Raw genomic sequence first — 13,386 nt, 5'->3', positions numbered from 1 at the left:
AATTCTCGATTTACCTTTGAAGCTTGCTGGAACAGACTAGCCTATATTCAATGACAACGATCCTTGCTCGATGTCATTAGAATTTGAATTCCGATGTCATCGAAGCTTGGTCGATTCATCGAGAATATTGTCCAAATATCATGTTGGTTGCTGGACATAAAAGACCTCAATTCGATGTCATCGATAATATATCGATGTCATCAAAAACAATTGTTCGATATCATCGATGTAAGCTCGATACATCGAAGAAAGCTGAAAACTTAGAGAATTTTCCTATTTACAAAATCAGTTTTCATACATATACTCCTATGTTGTTCTAAGCTTTTTAAGGATTTATATACCTGGTGTTTTGAGACATGGGATGTGAGGCTAAGTTTACCTATGATGAGCTTTGAATGCACATCCGGTTGAGGCAATGTCTTGAACAATCTTCATATGGGGCCCACTTGGCTTATCGACTCAACACTCACGCTAATTGACAAACCAGGATACTTTCAACAAGAAGGGAGGAAAAGAGAAGATTCAGATCACTACAGAGGTTGTGCGAATGATAAATGATCTTGATTATATGACTCTCATAAAGAGTATTCTTTCAAGAAAGAAGATGTTTTGCCAATGATGGAGCAACTACTGACTGCTGGAACTATCAAGTTACCTCAACCCAAATATCTGAAGGAAGTTGAGATGATGAAAGAGAAGAACTATTGTCATTATCATCGTTTCCTAGGACATCCTATGGAAGCTTGCTTCACATTTGTTAGAGCATAAAAAATTCAATGGAGAAAGGAAAAGAAGAATGTTTAAAAGAGAAGAAGAGTAGGAAAAGGACCGAGTTGCACGGGTCATGAGTTGCCCAAGGATCGAGTTATTTGGGTCATGAGTTGCGCAGGGATCGAGTTGCATGGGTCACGAGTTGTGCAGGGATCAAGTTACGCGAGTCACTGAGTTGCACGGGTCCGCGTAACTCGCCATAGGATATGTTGAGTCGGTGATGCGAAGTGCGGTCCACGGCACAGGATTCGAGGGCTTACATGTGCGGAAGCCTATAAATACCCCGTACCCCCCTCATTTACATGATTGGATGTTCAGAAGACCAGTGCCTCTGACAAGTTTTGGAGATGGAGAGAAAGAGAGGGAGTGCAGAGTGCAGAAGGTCGGCCCGCTCCACTCCTTGTGAGTTACGCGGGCCTGCGCAACTCCTCGGCCCACACAACTCATGGGAGAGTTGCGCGGGTACTCTTTGAGGCAACATTATGTTGCATTTTCTCAAGTCCTTAGGCCATTTAGGTGTTTCAAAGTGATTTAGACACTCCTTTATCATGTTAATGAGGGACGAAGTACACGGAAAGCTCGCACAACTCATATCCCCTGGAGACATGACTGATATGAGCCGGAATATTGCCGAAGTTTATATTTGAGCCTATTTAATACTTGCACTTTTGCATTTTTTAGAAATTCTATCTTGGAATCAGAGGATTAAAAGGATGTAAAGAACTCAGAATGAATAAATTCAATGATTGTTCTCTTAGTTCTTTCTTTTTGTCATTATTGAATGAGATAATTCTCCAAATCAAATGCTTTTCGTTTCTGGTTGAAACAAAATGGCGACTCTACTCGGGATCTTTTATCTTGCTTAATATTGACTTAAGAATGACTTAGAGAATTTTATCATTGTTTAGCATCATATAAGGCACCAAAATGGCAACTCTCTGCGGGAAACGTCCTTCCTCTCATCTCCGGGATAGAATAGATTTGTGAATAAATGCTAATTAAGTTCTATTGTTGATTTCTGACAGATGCAAGAGCAATAAACTGATAATGAACGTAATAATCATTCAAGAAACCACTGGTAAGAGAAATGGATGACGATCATTTGCTAAGGCGGACAGGGAAAGCCGCAGTAGTCACGTTACGCTTGGGCAAAAGGATAAAAAGTCCCCATAAACAGAACATCAAGGTAATAAGAAAAGAAACATTTGAAGAATGTGATAACAGTATAGAGAAAAGGGAAAGAACAAGGTTGAGAAGGTGACGTATGATGTGGTGAGTCATCTGAAAGGCATACTAGCTCGACTGAGTGTATACGACACGTTGTGACTGTCAAAAAATTCTCGATACAACCTAATTCTAGCTCTATCTGATAACGATGTCAGAAAAGCATTGCTCACAGAGATGGAGCACGAAGAGCAAAATAATTGCATGCCAGTCATTTCCTTCTCTGATAATGATCTAGTTTGTGGCGAAGAACATAACAGACCACTGATGGTTGTGGGCCATGTCGGTGGTAAGCAGATAAAATGAATAATGCTAGATAATGGGTCTATAGTGAACTTTCTACCATTAATGATGCTAAAAAAATTGGGATATCATCGTTCTCATTTGTGCCCTAGTGGGATGATGATACAAGGGTTTAATCAAGACGGATAGCGTGTGCTCGACAAATTCACATTAACATTGGAGATAGGGGAGCTAACGATAGATGTTGTTTGTCACGTTATCAACGCAGTAACAATGTATAGTCTCCTCTTTGGAAGACCCTAGATGCATCAATATGGCATTATACCATTGACCCTCCATCAATGCTTCAAGTACTGTAAAGATGGGATTCAATATAAGGTGATGGCAGATGCAAAGCCGTATATGGAAGCAGAGTCTTTCGTCACTGATGCCGGCTATTGTGATGAATTCGCCGTAGGAAGTAGAAAGGAAAACAATGAGAATAAAACATCAAGAGGCGAAATGAACACAGTGCAAAATAGACTCGCCAAAATAAAGTTATCTAAGAAAGAGAATGTGAAGCAGAAGTTTTATTTCACTCCAAGACATTTGATATGACCGGGGAAGCCTTCGCTGACAGTCAAATTACACGATGCCATTACCACATGCAAAAAGGAAGAAACCATTCCTAGTTATGCCTAAGAGGTTACACGTTGAAGCCAGTTTGAAGAACCCCGAGCCTATTGAATTTTATGCAGTCTCAGAGGCAAAGATAGAAGAAGGGATAGATAACAAAATGAACCCCACAAAATTAACACCTGAAGATATGGAAAGATATAGCTCTACTAGCAAAAAGATAATGAAGAACATGGGCTTCAATTGTGAAGAGCCGACTAGGTTGAACAGTGAAAAAGGTATCTTGACCCCGATCGAAATTGATGAAGAAAAAGGAGAGAAGTTCCACGGGTTGGGAGAAGAATCTTTGGTAAACATGATTACTGTGGAATCAGTAGATGGGGTGGAAACTGAAATGATCAAGCATCTTGAGGTGGCTCCAAAGTAGATAGAACACGAGGGTCAACGGACGATCGAAAGCTTACGGGAAATAAATCTAGGGACAAAAGAAGAACCCTGGAATACGTGTATAAGTGCCAGTCTCCCTGAATAAGAGGCTAACCAGTATATTAAACTGTTGAAAGAAAATAAAGATGTGTTTGCTTAGACATATGCAGAAATGTCAGGCATGGAACCATTAGTGGCAATGCATCGATTAAATATTTCTAAAGATAAGAGACCGATTAAACAAGCGTAGAGATGGTTCCACCCGAATTTGATTCTCTTGATTGAAGAAGAAGTGAATAAGCTAATTAAAGTTGGGTTTATCAGAGAAGTTAAGTATCTTAAATGGATATCAAACATTGTCCCAGTAAAGAAGAAAAGCAGTAAAATTAGAGTATGCATTGACTTTAGAGACTTAAATGAAGCATGTTCGAAGGATGATTTCCCAATGCCAATTATTGAGCTGTTAATTGACAGTATGACTAAGTACGTCGTTATGTCCTTTATGGATGGTTATGCTGCGTATAACCAAATAAGAATGGCCCCAGAAGATGAGAAAGCTATGACATTTAGAACGTCGTGGGAATTTACTGTTATAAGGTTATGCCGTTTGGTCTCAAGAATGCTAGCGCGACATATCAGAGGGCAATGCAGAATATATTCCAAGATGTGATCACAAGCATGTCGAATGTTACGTGGGTGATTTAGTGGTCAGGTCAAATGACCATGAGGAATATTGTGAACATTTGGTTTCAGTATTTTGTTGGCTCATAAAGAAGCAATTGAGGATGAATCAGTCGAAATGCGAGTTCGGTGTTTCATTGGAAAAGTTCCTCGGTTTTGTTGTTAGGCACAGGAAAATTGAAGTCGATCTGGAAAATATTAGAGCAGTTCAAGAAATGCCACCTCTAAAAATATTAAAAGAGTTGAAGAGTTTACAGGGAAAGTTGGCATATATTTGTCACTTTATCTCTAATCTTGCAGGAAGATGTCAACCATTTTCTTATCTAATGAAGAAAGGGGCGGAATTTGTATGGGATCAATCGTATCAAAACGTATTTGATTCTATCAAAGAATTGCTGAAACAGCCCCTAGTACTAGTGGCACCTATGAAAGGTAGACCCCTCATCCTTTATATTTTTATAGCAGAAAGTTCATTAGGAGCCTTGTTAATGCAAACAAATGAGCAAGGGAAGGAGATTGTGCTGTATTATCTGAGCAGAACTCTGATAGGAGCTGAATGCAACTATTCACCCATCAAGAAAGTGTGCTTAGATCTAATCTTCACAGTACAGAAATTAAGGCATTTCTGCCTCTCCCATGATATAATCTTGATCTCGTGAGCGGATCCCCTGAAGTTCTTGATGACAAGGCCGATGCTATCTAGGAGGTTGGCTAAATGGATGCTTTTACTGTCAAAATACATGATCACTTATGAACTGGCAAAAGAAGTAAAGGGACAAGCAGTGACAGATTTCTTAACAGCCCACCCTGTACCGGATAATGAAATGATCAGTGATGACTTTTCGGACGAGCAGGTAATGATGACAGAATTGCCTGGTATGTGGCAAATGTACTTTGACGGCACTTCTAGGACCTCAGGAACAGGTGCCAGGGTGATAGTTAGTAGTCTGCAAGGAGACTTGTTGCCATATTCCTTTACGTTAGGTGCAGCATGCACTAATAACAAAGTCGAATATTAAGCTCTCATTATAGGGATGGAAATAGCCCAAGAAATGAAGATAAAAGTGCTACGAATTTTTTGCTATTCTAAGCTAGTGATAAACCAGCTTACTATAGAATTTGAAATAAGGAAGCAAGAGCTCCTCCTGTATTATCATCGAGCGTAACAATTGTTGGAGCAATTTCAGGATGTTGAAATCAGGCATATACCGAGATTAAAGAATGCAAGGGCAGATGCCTTAGCTAGCTATCGTGCTAGGAAATGTCAAAGAAAAAGATGTCGTGGGTTTTATACGACATACAATAATATATCGCTATGGTATTCTGAACAAGATCATCACTGATAATGGGACTCCATTTAAGAAGAGAGGAATGGAGAAATTATGCCAGAAGTTCGTATCCAGCATTCATTCTTGACACCCTACTATCCGCTGGCTAATGGGCTGGCTGAAGCATTCAATAAGATGATTGTGAAGATATTTAAGAAAATAGTTGTAGGAAGTAAGCGTGATTGGGATGAGAAGTTGCAAGAAGCCCTATGGGCCTATCAAACTACTCATCGTATTGCTACGAAAGCAACGCCATATTCTTTGTTTTATGGAGTTGACTACGAAAAGAGCATCACGTGCACCCAAGTGGGCAGTGACCTATGTCGTCTGTACAGCTTCAGGCAGCGTCATGTGGGCAGCCAGAGAGCACCCCCTCGTGAATGGGTCTGACCTTGCAGACGAAGGAAAAGTGAGCCTCGGAAGAAAGATGACTCCCTAGATCCCTGGTTTGAATTCAGTAGTAACCCTTGAGGATAGGTCTCTGAAGCAAGATGACCCATCATTGATGGACTGACGCCCTTGGATTTAGTACCCCACAGTAGCCCTGTGCGCCCTGTGAACTCTAGAGAGTTACTATGGCCAACCTTGTGCGTAAATCTTATTGAGTTCACTACCTCGGTAGCTTCATTGGGCCCCTCTGATGGATCAAGGTTTGTGAACTCCCTGGGCGTGATAAGCCCCGTGAACTCTAGAGAGTTACAGCGGCCATTCGTGTAAGACCAACTCTACAACTTATGAGTCTAAACTGTGATCGCTCTAACTACTTATGAGCTTAAACTATGTGTGCAACTAACTAGAACCAAAACTTAGTTTTGCCCATTTTAAAATACCACTTAGGCAATGCTATGCTAACAACTATAAATAGATTATTATTTTGATTAGCATGTGTCTATCAAATATGCTTACGAGAATTATTTAATCTTAGAAATACTATGATTCCTGAATCAGTATTTAATTTTAAAGACGTGTATGTTCATACATCTATATAAAAATGCATTATCAAAAATAGATGCAAGAAAGGTGAAATGTTATATTTCCTGTTCAAATATAAAAATGTCAAGTTTGATTGGAATATCTGTTACTTTCTATTTTGAAGAGGATGAATCTGCAATGATGATACGTTTATCCTTTTGAAGAGAATGATGACGTCTTTCTATCTCTCGTCTTTCTGATGTTACAGGAGTACTGTCTCTTAAAATCTGTAAGGATGGAGGAGGATAGAATTGTGAGAATCATCATTTTCTTTTAGAAAATCTAAAGATTCATAAGAATTCTTCAAAGGCGTACCAAAGGCTATCCATCCCTCAAGGGTATCAGCTGGTTTCATGTCAAAGATGTGCTTTGTAGAAGAAATTTTCATGTAGAGTTGACCAAAGGAAGGGGCACGATCTACCTCTTCGAAATGACCAATTCCTTGGTCTCTTTAGAAACTCCTTAGGCGAGGGGAGAGAATCCATATAGCATGATCAACTGGGTAACAATGGTTTACTAGATAATACTGATGAACCCACCATCGCATCCAGCAGTAAGAAGCACTGAAAGGGTAATCATAGCAGGGAATTATGAAGTACGATCTAGTGTGAATGATCAAGAGCTGCTTACATATCAAAGCCTAATTATGCGATCCAATGCTGTAATTTCTCATTGCTCTGGAAACAATATTGAAAGTCTCTGAAAACGTTTGATCGAACCCAAACTGATGAGCAAACCTATTAGGATAGTATGGCTTGCGCCAGAATATATCGCCTTGTCTCCAAGGAAGGGTGTTGGGCCTGATGGAGATAAGAAATGAATGTTCCCCAAATGAAACAGAATCATCATTAACAATTGCTACATCGTCAGAATAGCCAGAGAAAGGGAATTAATAGAAATCAATAGGATCATTGCTCTCTATTTTTCTGGTGACCTAGCTGTTCGACTTCTTGATCACCTCTTCAGTTGATAATGTTGAAGAGGGAGTCGATCAGGATGTAAGTACGCTCTGTCGGAATTCGTAAATGTCCAAGGGAAATAAACTCCTAACCAACCCACAAAGAAATGACATGGAGCACAGACAACAAAAGAGTTAGAAGAGGAATTTTTGGAACCAGAAATGATGTCTCCGAAAGTACGGTATAAAGAACATAGGATTGGGGGAGCCAGCGAATATTTTCGGCCTTTTGCCATTGCACCTGCTACTGTAACGCCCTAAAAATCGGGGGTCAAGCATAAACTCAATCCACGAGTTCCAACGCGTCACTTACACAACATAAATAATGACGATTAAATGTTGTCTGTGTTAATGCATTATTCATGAGTGGGATTATACTAAAACAGTAATTCATACTCCAGATCAATTCATATAATGCAAGCGGAAGACTGGAAAATGTATATAAACGTGTATGAACCAAAAGATCACAATCAGTCTCCAGAGTATGAATACATCACTGAGTCATCATATACATGTAATAGTTCAAAATAGTTCAACTATAAAAATAAACCCTGTATCCCCGTCGATCTAGATGGCCTAAGCGAAACCACTGGAGAACTGCATATATGAGAACTCGTCCTGATCATCATAGTAATCAGGCTTTGTCTCCTGAGTCACATCATCATCTGCAACTAAGACAGAGTCTGGTGGGTGTTAAGAACACCGTCCCAGAATGTGGGAGTGAGTGATCAACTCAGTGGAACAATAAAGCAAAGGTTAACATGTTATCAATTCAGTCAAGCAGTAATGATAACGCAATATAAGCAAACATCCCTAAGTATTGTGATTAATATAAGAATGATATGAATAATGATGCATGCCCTCGCCTGCGCTCCCTCAGCGACTTCATCTTACGATCGCGCATGAAACACTGCCACAGTGCTTGACCTGCTACGCCAAACGCACACGTAATACGGTGCATGAGCGTGATTACCAAGTTAATATTAGTCCTTTTCATACAGCAGGTTTGGGAAGCTAAGGTACCTCCCTTATATCGATTCCCAAACAATGATCCATTCTAGGGTCGTCAATCCTAGTAAATCTCATATAATGATACGGTTCTAGGTCACTGCAAAGGGCTCGTCACCTTATCAGTGCAGGCCTAGTGTACTCTTGTTGCTATGTAGGGCTCATTGCCTCTACGCAGTCTTAGTGTACGCTCAAGGTCAATACAAAGGACTCGTCACCTTATCAGTGTAGGCCGACAACTCGAATACAGTGTCCTATACCACCGTATTCGACTCACGAGTCTGGGTTGCTCACTGGTCACTACGGGGAGGCTCGTCACCCCAGCGTAGGCTGACAGCTCGACCACGGTGTCCTATACCACTATGCCGGGCTCATGAGTCTTAGCGGATAGAGGTACCAAGGTTTAAAAGGGTTTTCAATGGTGAGTTTGGTACCTTAGATTCAAGCAGTAGCATCCATACATGGTGAACATACATCGGGTCAATCGAGTTACTTGACGAGCTCGATAGTATGAGCACACGTTGAGTTAATAGACATGAAGTGTGTAAGCACTCCGTGTGGCCTAACCACTGCCGACATCCCAAGTACGGCTCGGATTCATTAATCACGTCCTATGTGGTGAGACAACCTCAGCCACCATATCAGAACCTGTTACCGATTGCCTGGACTATTCCGTAGTCCCAAACACATTCAATTATAACAGATACTCATACAAGCAAATCAGAACAGTAATGGATCAACAATTCCAATCATACAAGCATGTGAGCATTTGATGGATTTCAACTTAAACATGAATTCACACATAAGCAGTGTCTAAGTTAAGCATGGAGGAAATCATACACATCGTTAGGATAGTTGAGAACCTCTTCTCAATGCCCATATAAAGCATAATATATTACACATTTATTCATTCAGACATTTCTACAAACACTTAGACTACATATTCCAACATACATGACGTATGTTGGTGATAGCACGTATTAGGACAAATCCTTTCGCCAAGGAGTTATTACACATACAACTAGCACAAACACATGACAATTAATCATGGCAAACACATGTTCATATCTCATACATATATGATACTTTCTACGTATACATGGAATACACTAATCTCAATATAGTTCATATATATCAGAAACGCAATACAGACATCGCATTTTGCATGTGAAATTTTACCCACATCAATAATAAACCATTAACCGACATTGAAAGCCTTGAAAACCTTAACCTATACGTTTATAGTCCGCACCTTTCGCCGGTAGACTTGTAATGAACTCAGTTTAAAGCTAAGTCTTTGTCTACAGCAGATTTGGCAACCTATAAGATAACTTAGGTTACCTATTTGATAACCTACACTATCAGAAACCGTAAAATGGATTAGGGTTAGGTTTCCTTACCTAATAGTGAATGGAATTCGCCGGAATAACGATGTAAATGCGGTAGCTAAGGCCGAGGAGCAATGGGATCGAATCCCAGGAGGAATCTCCAACTCTCACCCTTACTTTCTCTCTTTTCCCTTCTCTTTTATCTTCTCTCTCTCCTAGGGTTTTATCAAATTCGTATGACATATGAGAGAGGGTGTTTAAGGTCCTTATATAGGCCCAGGTTTGATGGGAATGGCCCCAGGGCCAAGGTATACTTAGGTTATATCCAAATATGGACAACTTCATCATGGTCATAATAACGGTTCCCACCTTCCAGGGTGTAACGACCTTGGAAATTTTTGTGCTAATCTTTCCTTAAGTAGTTGTTTTTGGGGTAATTAGCGCTACACTCGATTGCTTGTGAAATTCGCATCAATCACTTTAAATTGTATCTGCATGGCTCTAAACGTGCGATTAGTGAGCGCTACGTTACTCGGAAATCCGGGATCCATCGCTAAATCCAGGTGTGTTGGGGAATTTTTAGAAGATCTGGATCGGACTGACCGCGCATCGAAAGTCCGATGGCGATGATCTTAGCTTGCGGTCACCGAGTTGGGCTTGGTCTTCACCTCAAAAATCAAGTCGATCGGATGTCCGGGTCGATTTGATTGAGTTCGAGTGAAGAGTGTGAGAACGGTTGGAATTTAATAAGCTTTTTATGAAATTGAGTCGTGTCGTTTGCGACGATTTTAAGCTATCTCACCGTTGGATTTGACCCAATTTCACCCTCCGATCAGGATGGTTGGCCAGGCATATCCTAGTGCTTGTGGACTCGATCGAGTTTCCGTGACCGTTGAATTGAGTGTGGTCCGCCACGGCGATCTGAAGAGCCGATCAATACGAAAACTCAGCTGACCTAGATCCATGGTCGGTGAGCTTAAGTCCGACCTTTCGTGGTTATAGGCCCACCGAAGTGCTTCGTTGGATCGAGAAAGGCGTACTTTGGTTATTACCTAAGTATACCTTGACCATAGGGTTATTTCCATCATTTTAAGGCCTATATATAGTCCTTAAACCCTAGCTCTCATTTCCATACGAATTTTCTCTAACCCTAGCTTGGAGAGAGAGTGGAAAAGAGAGAGTTAGTGAGAGAGATTGGTTGGTGAATCATCTTGATTCTTCCTTGTTCTTCTTCACCTTTGAACCTTTGCTTTGAATCGTTCCTCTGACGATTCCTGAGTTCTTTTGGGGTAAGTTAACCTAACCCTAACCTGTGTTAGAGCTTAGATTAGACTTGGTGTTGTTGTATCTCATTTCTATCCTTATTTTAGGGTATTCTTGCGCCGTTGACGAAGACAACTCGTCTAAATCAGTTCGGCTATTCTTTCCTCGCTTAAGGTGCGGACTTTAAGTGTATAGGTTATGGTTTTCAAGGCTTTCAATCCCAATTAGTGATTTATTCTTGTTATGGATGAGATTTCACATGTCAAATGTTATGTTTACATTGCTTTCCGATATGCATGTGCTATATTGAGATTTGTGTATTCTAAGTGTATTTATAAAGTACCGTATACGTATAAAATACGCACTTATGTTTGCCATGATTATTGGTCATGTATGTATGCTAGATGCATGTATGACAACTCCTTGATAAAAGGAATTGTCTAAGTGCATGTATTTCAACATGCGTCATGTATGTTGTTCCATGTTTGCTAAGTGTTTGTAGAAATGCATGAATGACCTAAGTGTAACTGATTACACTAAATGAGGGCCTTGACAAGTGATTCTCAATACTTCTATGGATGCGCATGATTTCCTTATGCATTTACATTCCAAGTTATTTAAATTCAAGCATCTCCTATGCTTACATTTATGTTAAGTTGATATTATTCGATGTGTATGTAACATGATTTGGAGTTATTGTTCCATTATTGTTTTACATTCCATATGAGTATCTGTAGTAGTGTAAGATGTTTGGGACTATGCCTTAGTCCAAGAAATCGGTAATTGACCCTATATTCGTGGTTGAGATTGCTTTCGCCACGTAGGACGTATTAGACGAACCCGAGCCGTATTAGAGTTGGCGGCGGTGGTTTGGCCACGCGGAGTGTTTGCGCACTCTATGTCGTTCAATTCAACGTGCGCTCGTGCTAGTCGAGTTCGTCAACTAACCCGATTGTCCGATGTATGTTAACCATGTATGGACGCTACTGCTTGAATCTAGGGTACCGAACTTACCGGTGAAATCCTAATAACCATGGTACGATCCGCTAAGACTCATGAGCCGGACATGGTGGTATGGGACACCGTGGTCGAGCCGTCGGCCTACGCTGGGGTGACGAGCCTCCCCGTAGTGACCAGTGAGCAACTAAACTCGTGAGCCGATTATGGTGGTATGGGACACTATATTCGTCTGTTGTCGGCCTACATTGATTGGTGACGAGCCCTTTGTAGTGACCTCGAGCATACCCGGATACCGCAAGGAGGTGACGAGCCGATCCGTGGTAGTAAGGGCATGAAAGGCGTGCATTGATTGGTGACGAGCCATTTGCTAAGACCTCAACTATATGATCGTATGAGATGTCTAGGATTGACGACCCTAGTATGGATCACTGTTTGGATGATGATATGAGGAAGGTATCTTAGCTTCCCAATCGATGTATGAATTGGACTAATAACAACTTGGTAATCATATCCATGCACCGCATTTGCATGTGCTTTGTAGATGTGGCGCACTTTGAGGCGATGTCATGCGTAACGTAAGATGAAGACGCTGAGGGTGTACGCGTGAGGGCACGCATCATATTGCATTCATACCTGCATTAACAAGAGTACTTAGGATTTATTTAATTGTCCTGCTTTATCATTACTGTTTGATTGAACTGATAGCATGTTAACCAGTGCCTTATTGTTCCACTGAGTTGATCACTCACTCCCACGTTTCTGGGGCGGTGTTTCACACCCACCAGACTCTGTCTTAGGCCCCGATGTTGCAGATGTGGATGCGACGTCTGAGGCAGAGCGGGAGCTGGATGACGACGAGGCTGCCTTCTCCTATATGCAGTTTTCAGACGGGTTCTAGCGAGCCTCGGTCTGTTGCGCGGATCTATGGGATTACTATTTTGGGAACTGAAATGATGTAACTTGTACTTCTCTCTTTTTATAAATAACACTTTTACCCGTTCGGTTTGTATATGTTATTCTGGGACTTACACTTGTACAAATATTTTACTATAAGTCTTCCGCTTGCTTTATTCACTTATCCTGAATCATATCTGCGTTTTGGCTTAATCTATCCCATGTTTATGTGCTAATACAATCAACATACATCATTCATTAATTATGTTGCATAAGTGATGTTTTGGAACTCGGGAGCCGCGTTCTGCTCGACCCCCGAATTTCAGGGCGTTACCCGTTGGTATCAGAGCATGATCTGGATTAAACCGGACCTAAGTTATGGTCACACACCGCACGTTGTCGCCACTATAGTGTAATTGGGTGCGGGTCTATCATCGCTTTGTGTTTGTGCTCCGTAGTTTCTATCGGCGAAAGTTTCCTGAAAACCTTTACCGAGATCGAGTCTGTACCCTTACCTGATCACCCTTACCTGCTCACACACAGCGACCCGAAACCTGTTCTAGACCCTCTATTAGTGAGTGTAGATGGTCTACCCTCCCATTATTCATTTTTAAACCTTCCAGAAATCGCTGTTGTATCAGAGTTCTGTCAGAATGACCCGATAAGCTTCAAATTACACAAGGGGCCAATCGGGGCATTTTCTGTGGGACCCGGG

At 41.0% G+C, this 13,386-nt stretch overlaps 1 protein-coding gene across 1 annotated transcript; it reads left to right on the top strand.

The window, feature by feature from the left end:
• The first annotated feature begins 4,652 nt into the window (after positions 1 to 4,652).
• LOC131224280 (uncharacterized) lies at positions 4,653 to 5,678 on the top strand. The gene is made up of 2 exons (XM_058219805.1): positions 4,653 to 4,836; positions 5,323 to 5,678. Exons 1-2 carry the CDS (start codon positions 4,653 to 4,655, stop codon positions 5,676 to 5,678), a joined length of 540 nt encoding a protein of 179 aa, XP_058075788.1.
• Positions 5,679 to 13,386: the final 7,708 nt, after the last annotated feature.

This window comes from Magnolia sinica, chromosome 13 (genome assembly GCF_029962835.1).
Source record: "Magnolia sinica isolate HGM2019 chromosome 13, MsV1, whole genome shotgun sequence".
NCBI classification, from domain to species: Eukaryota; Viridiplantae; Streptophyta; class Magnoliopsida; order Magnoliales; family Magnoliaceae; genus Magnolia; species Magnolia sinica.
This window is presented reverse-complemented; position numbering and strand designations above follow the sequence as displayed.

Bases quoted from the DNA above. Each gene is read 5' to 3' on its own strand.
- LOC131224280 (XM_058219805.1), top strand. From the start codon at position 4,653: ATGCTATCTAGGAGGTTGGCTAAATGGATGCTTTTACTGTCAAAATAC. The intron at 4,837-5,322 runs GTATGTGGCAAA...ACTCCATTTAAG, and splicing joins AATGATGACAGAATTGCCTG to AAGAGAGGAATGGAGAAATT.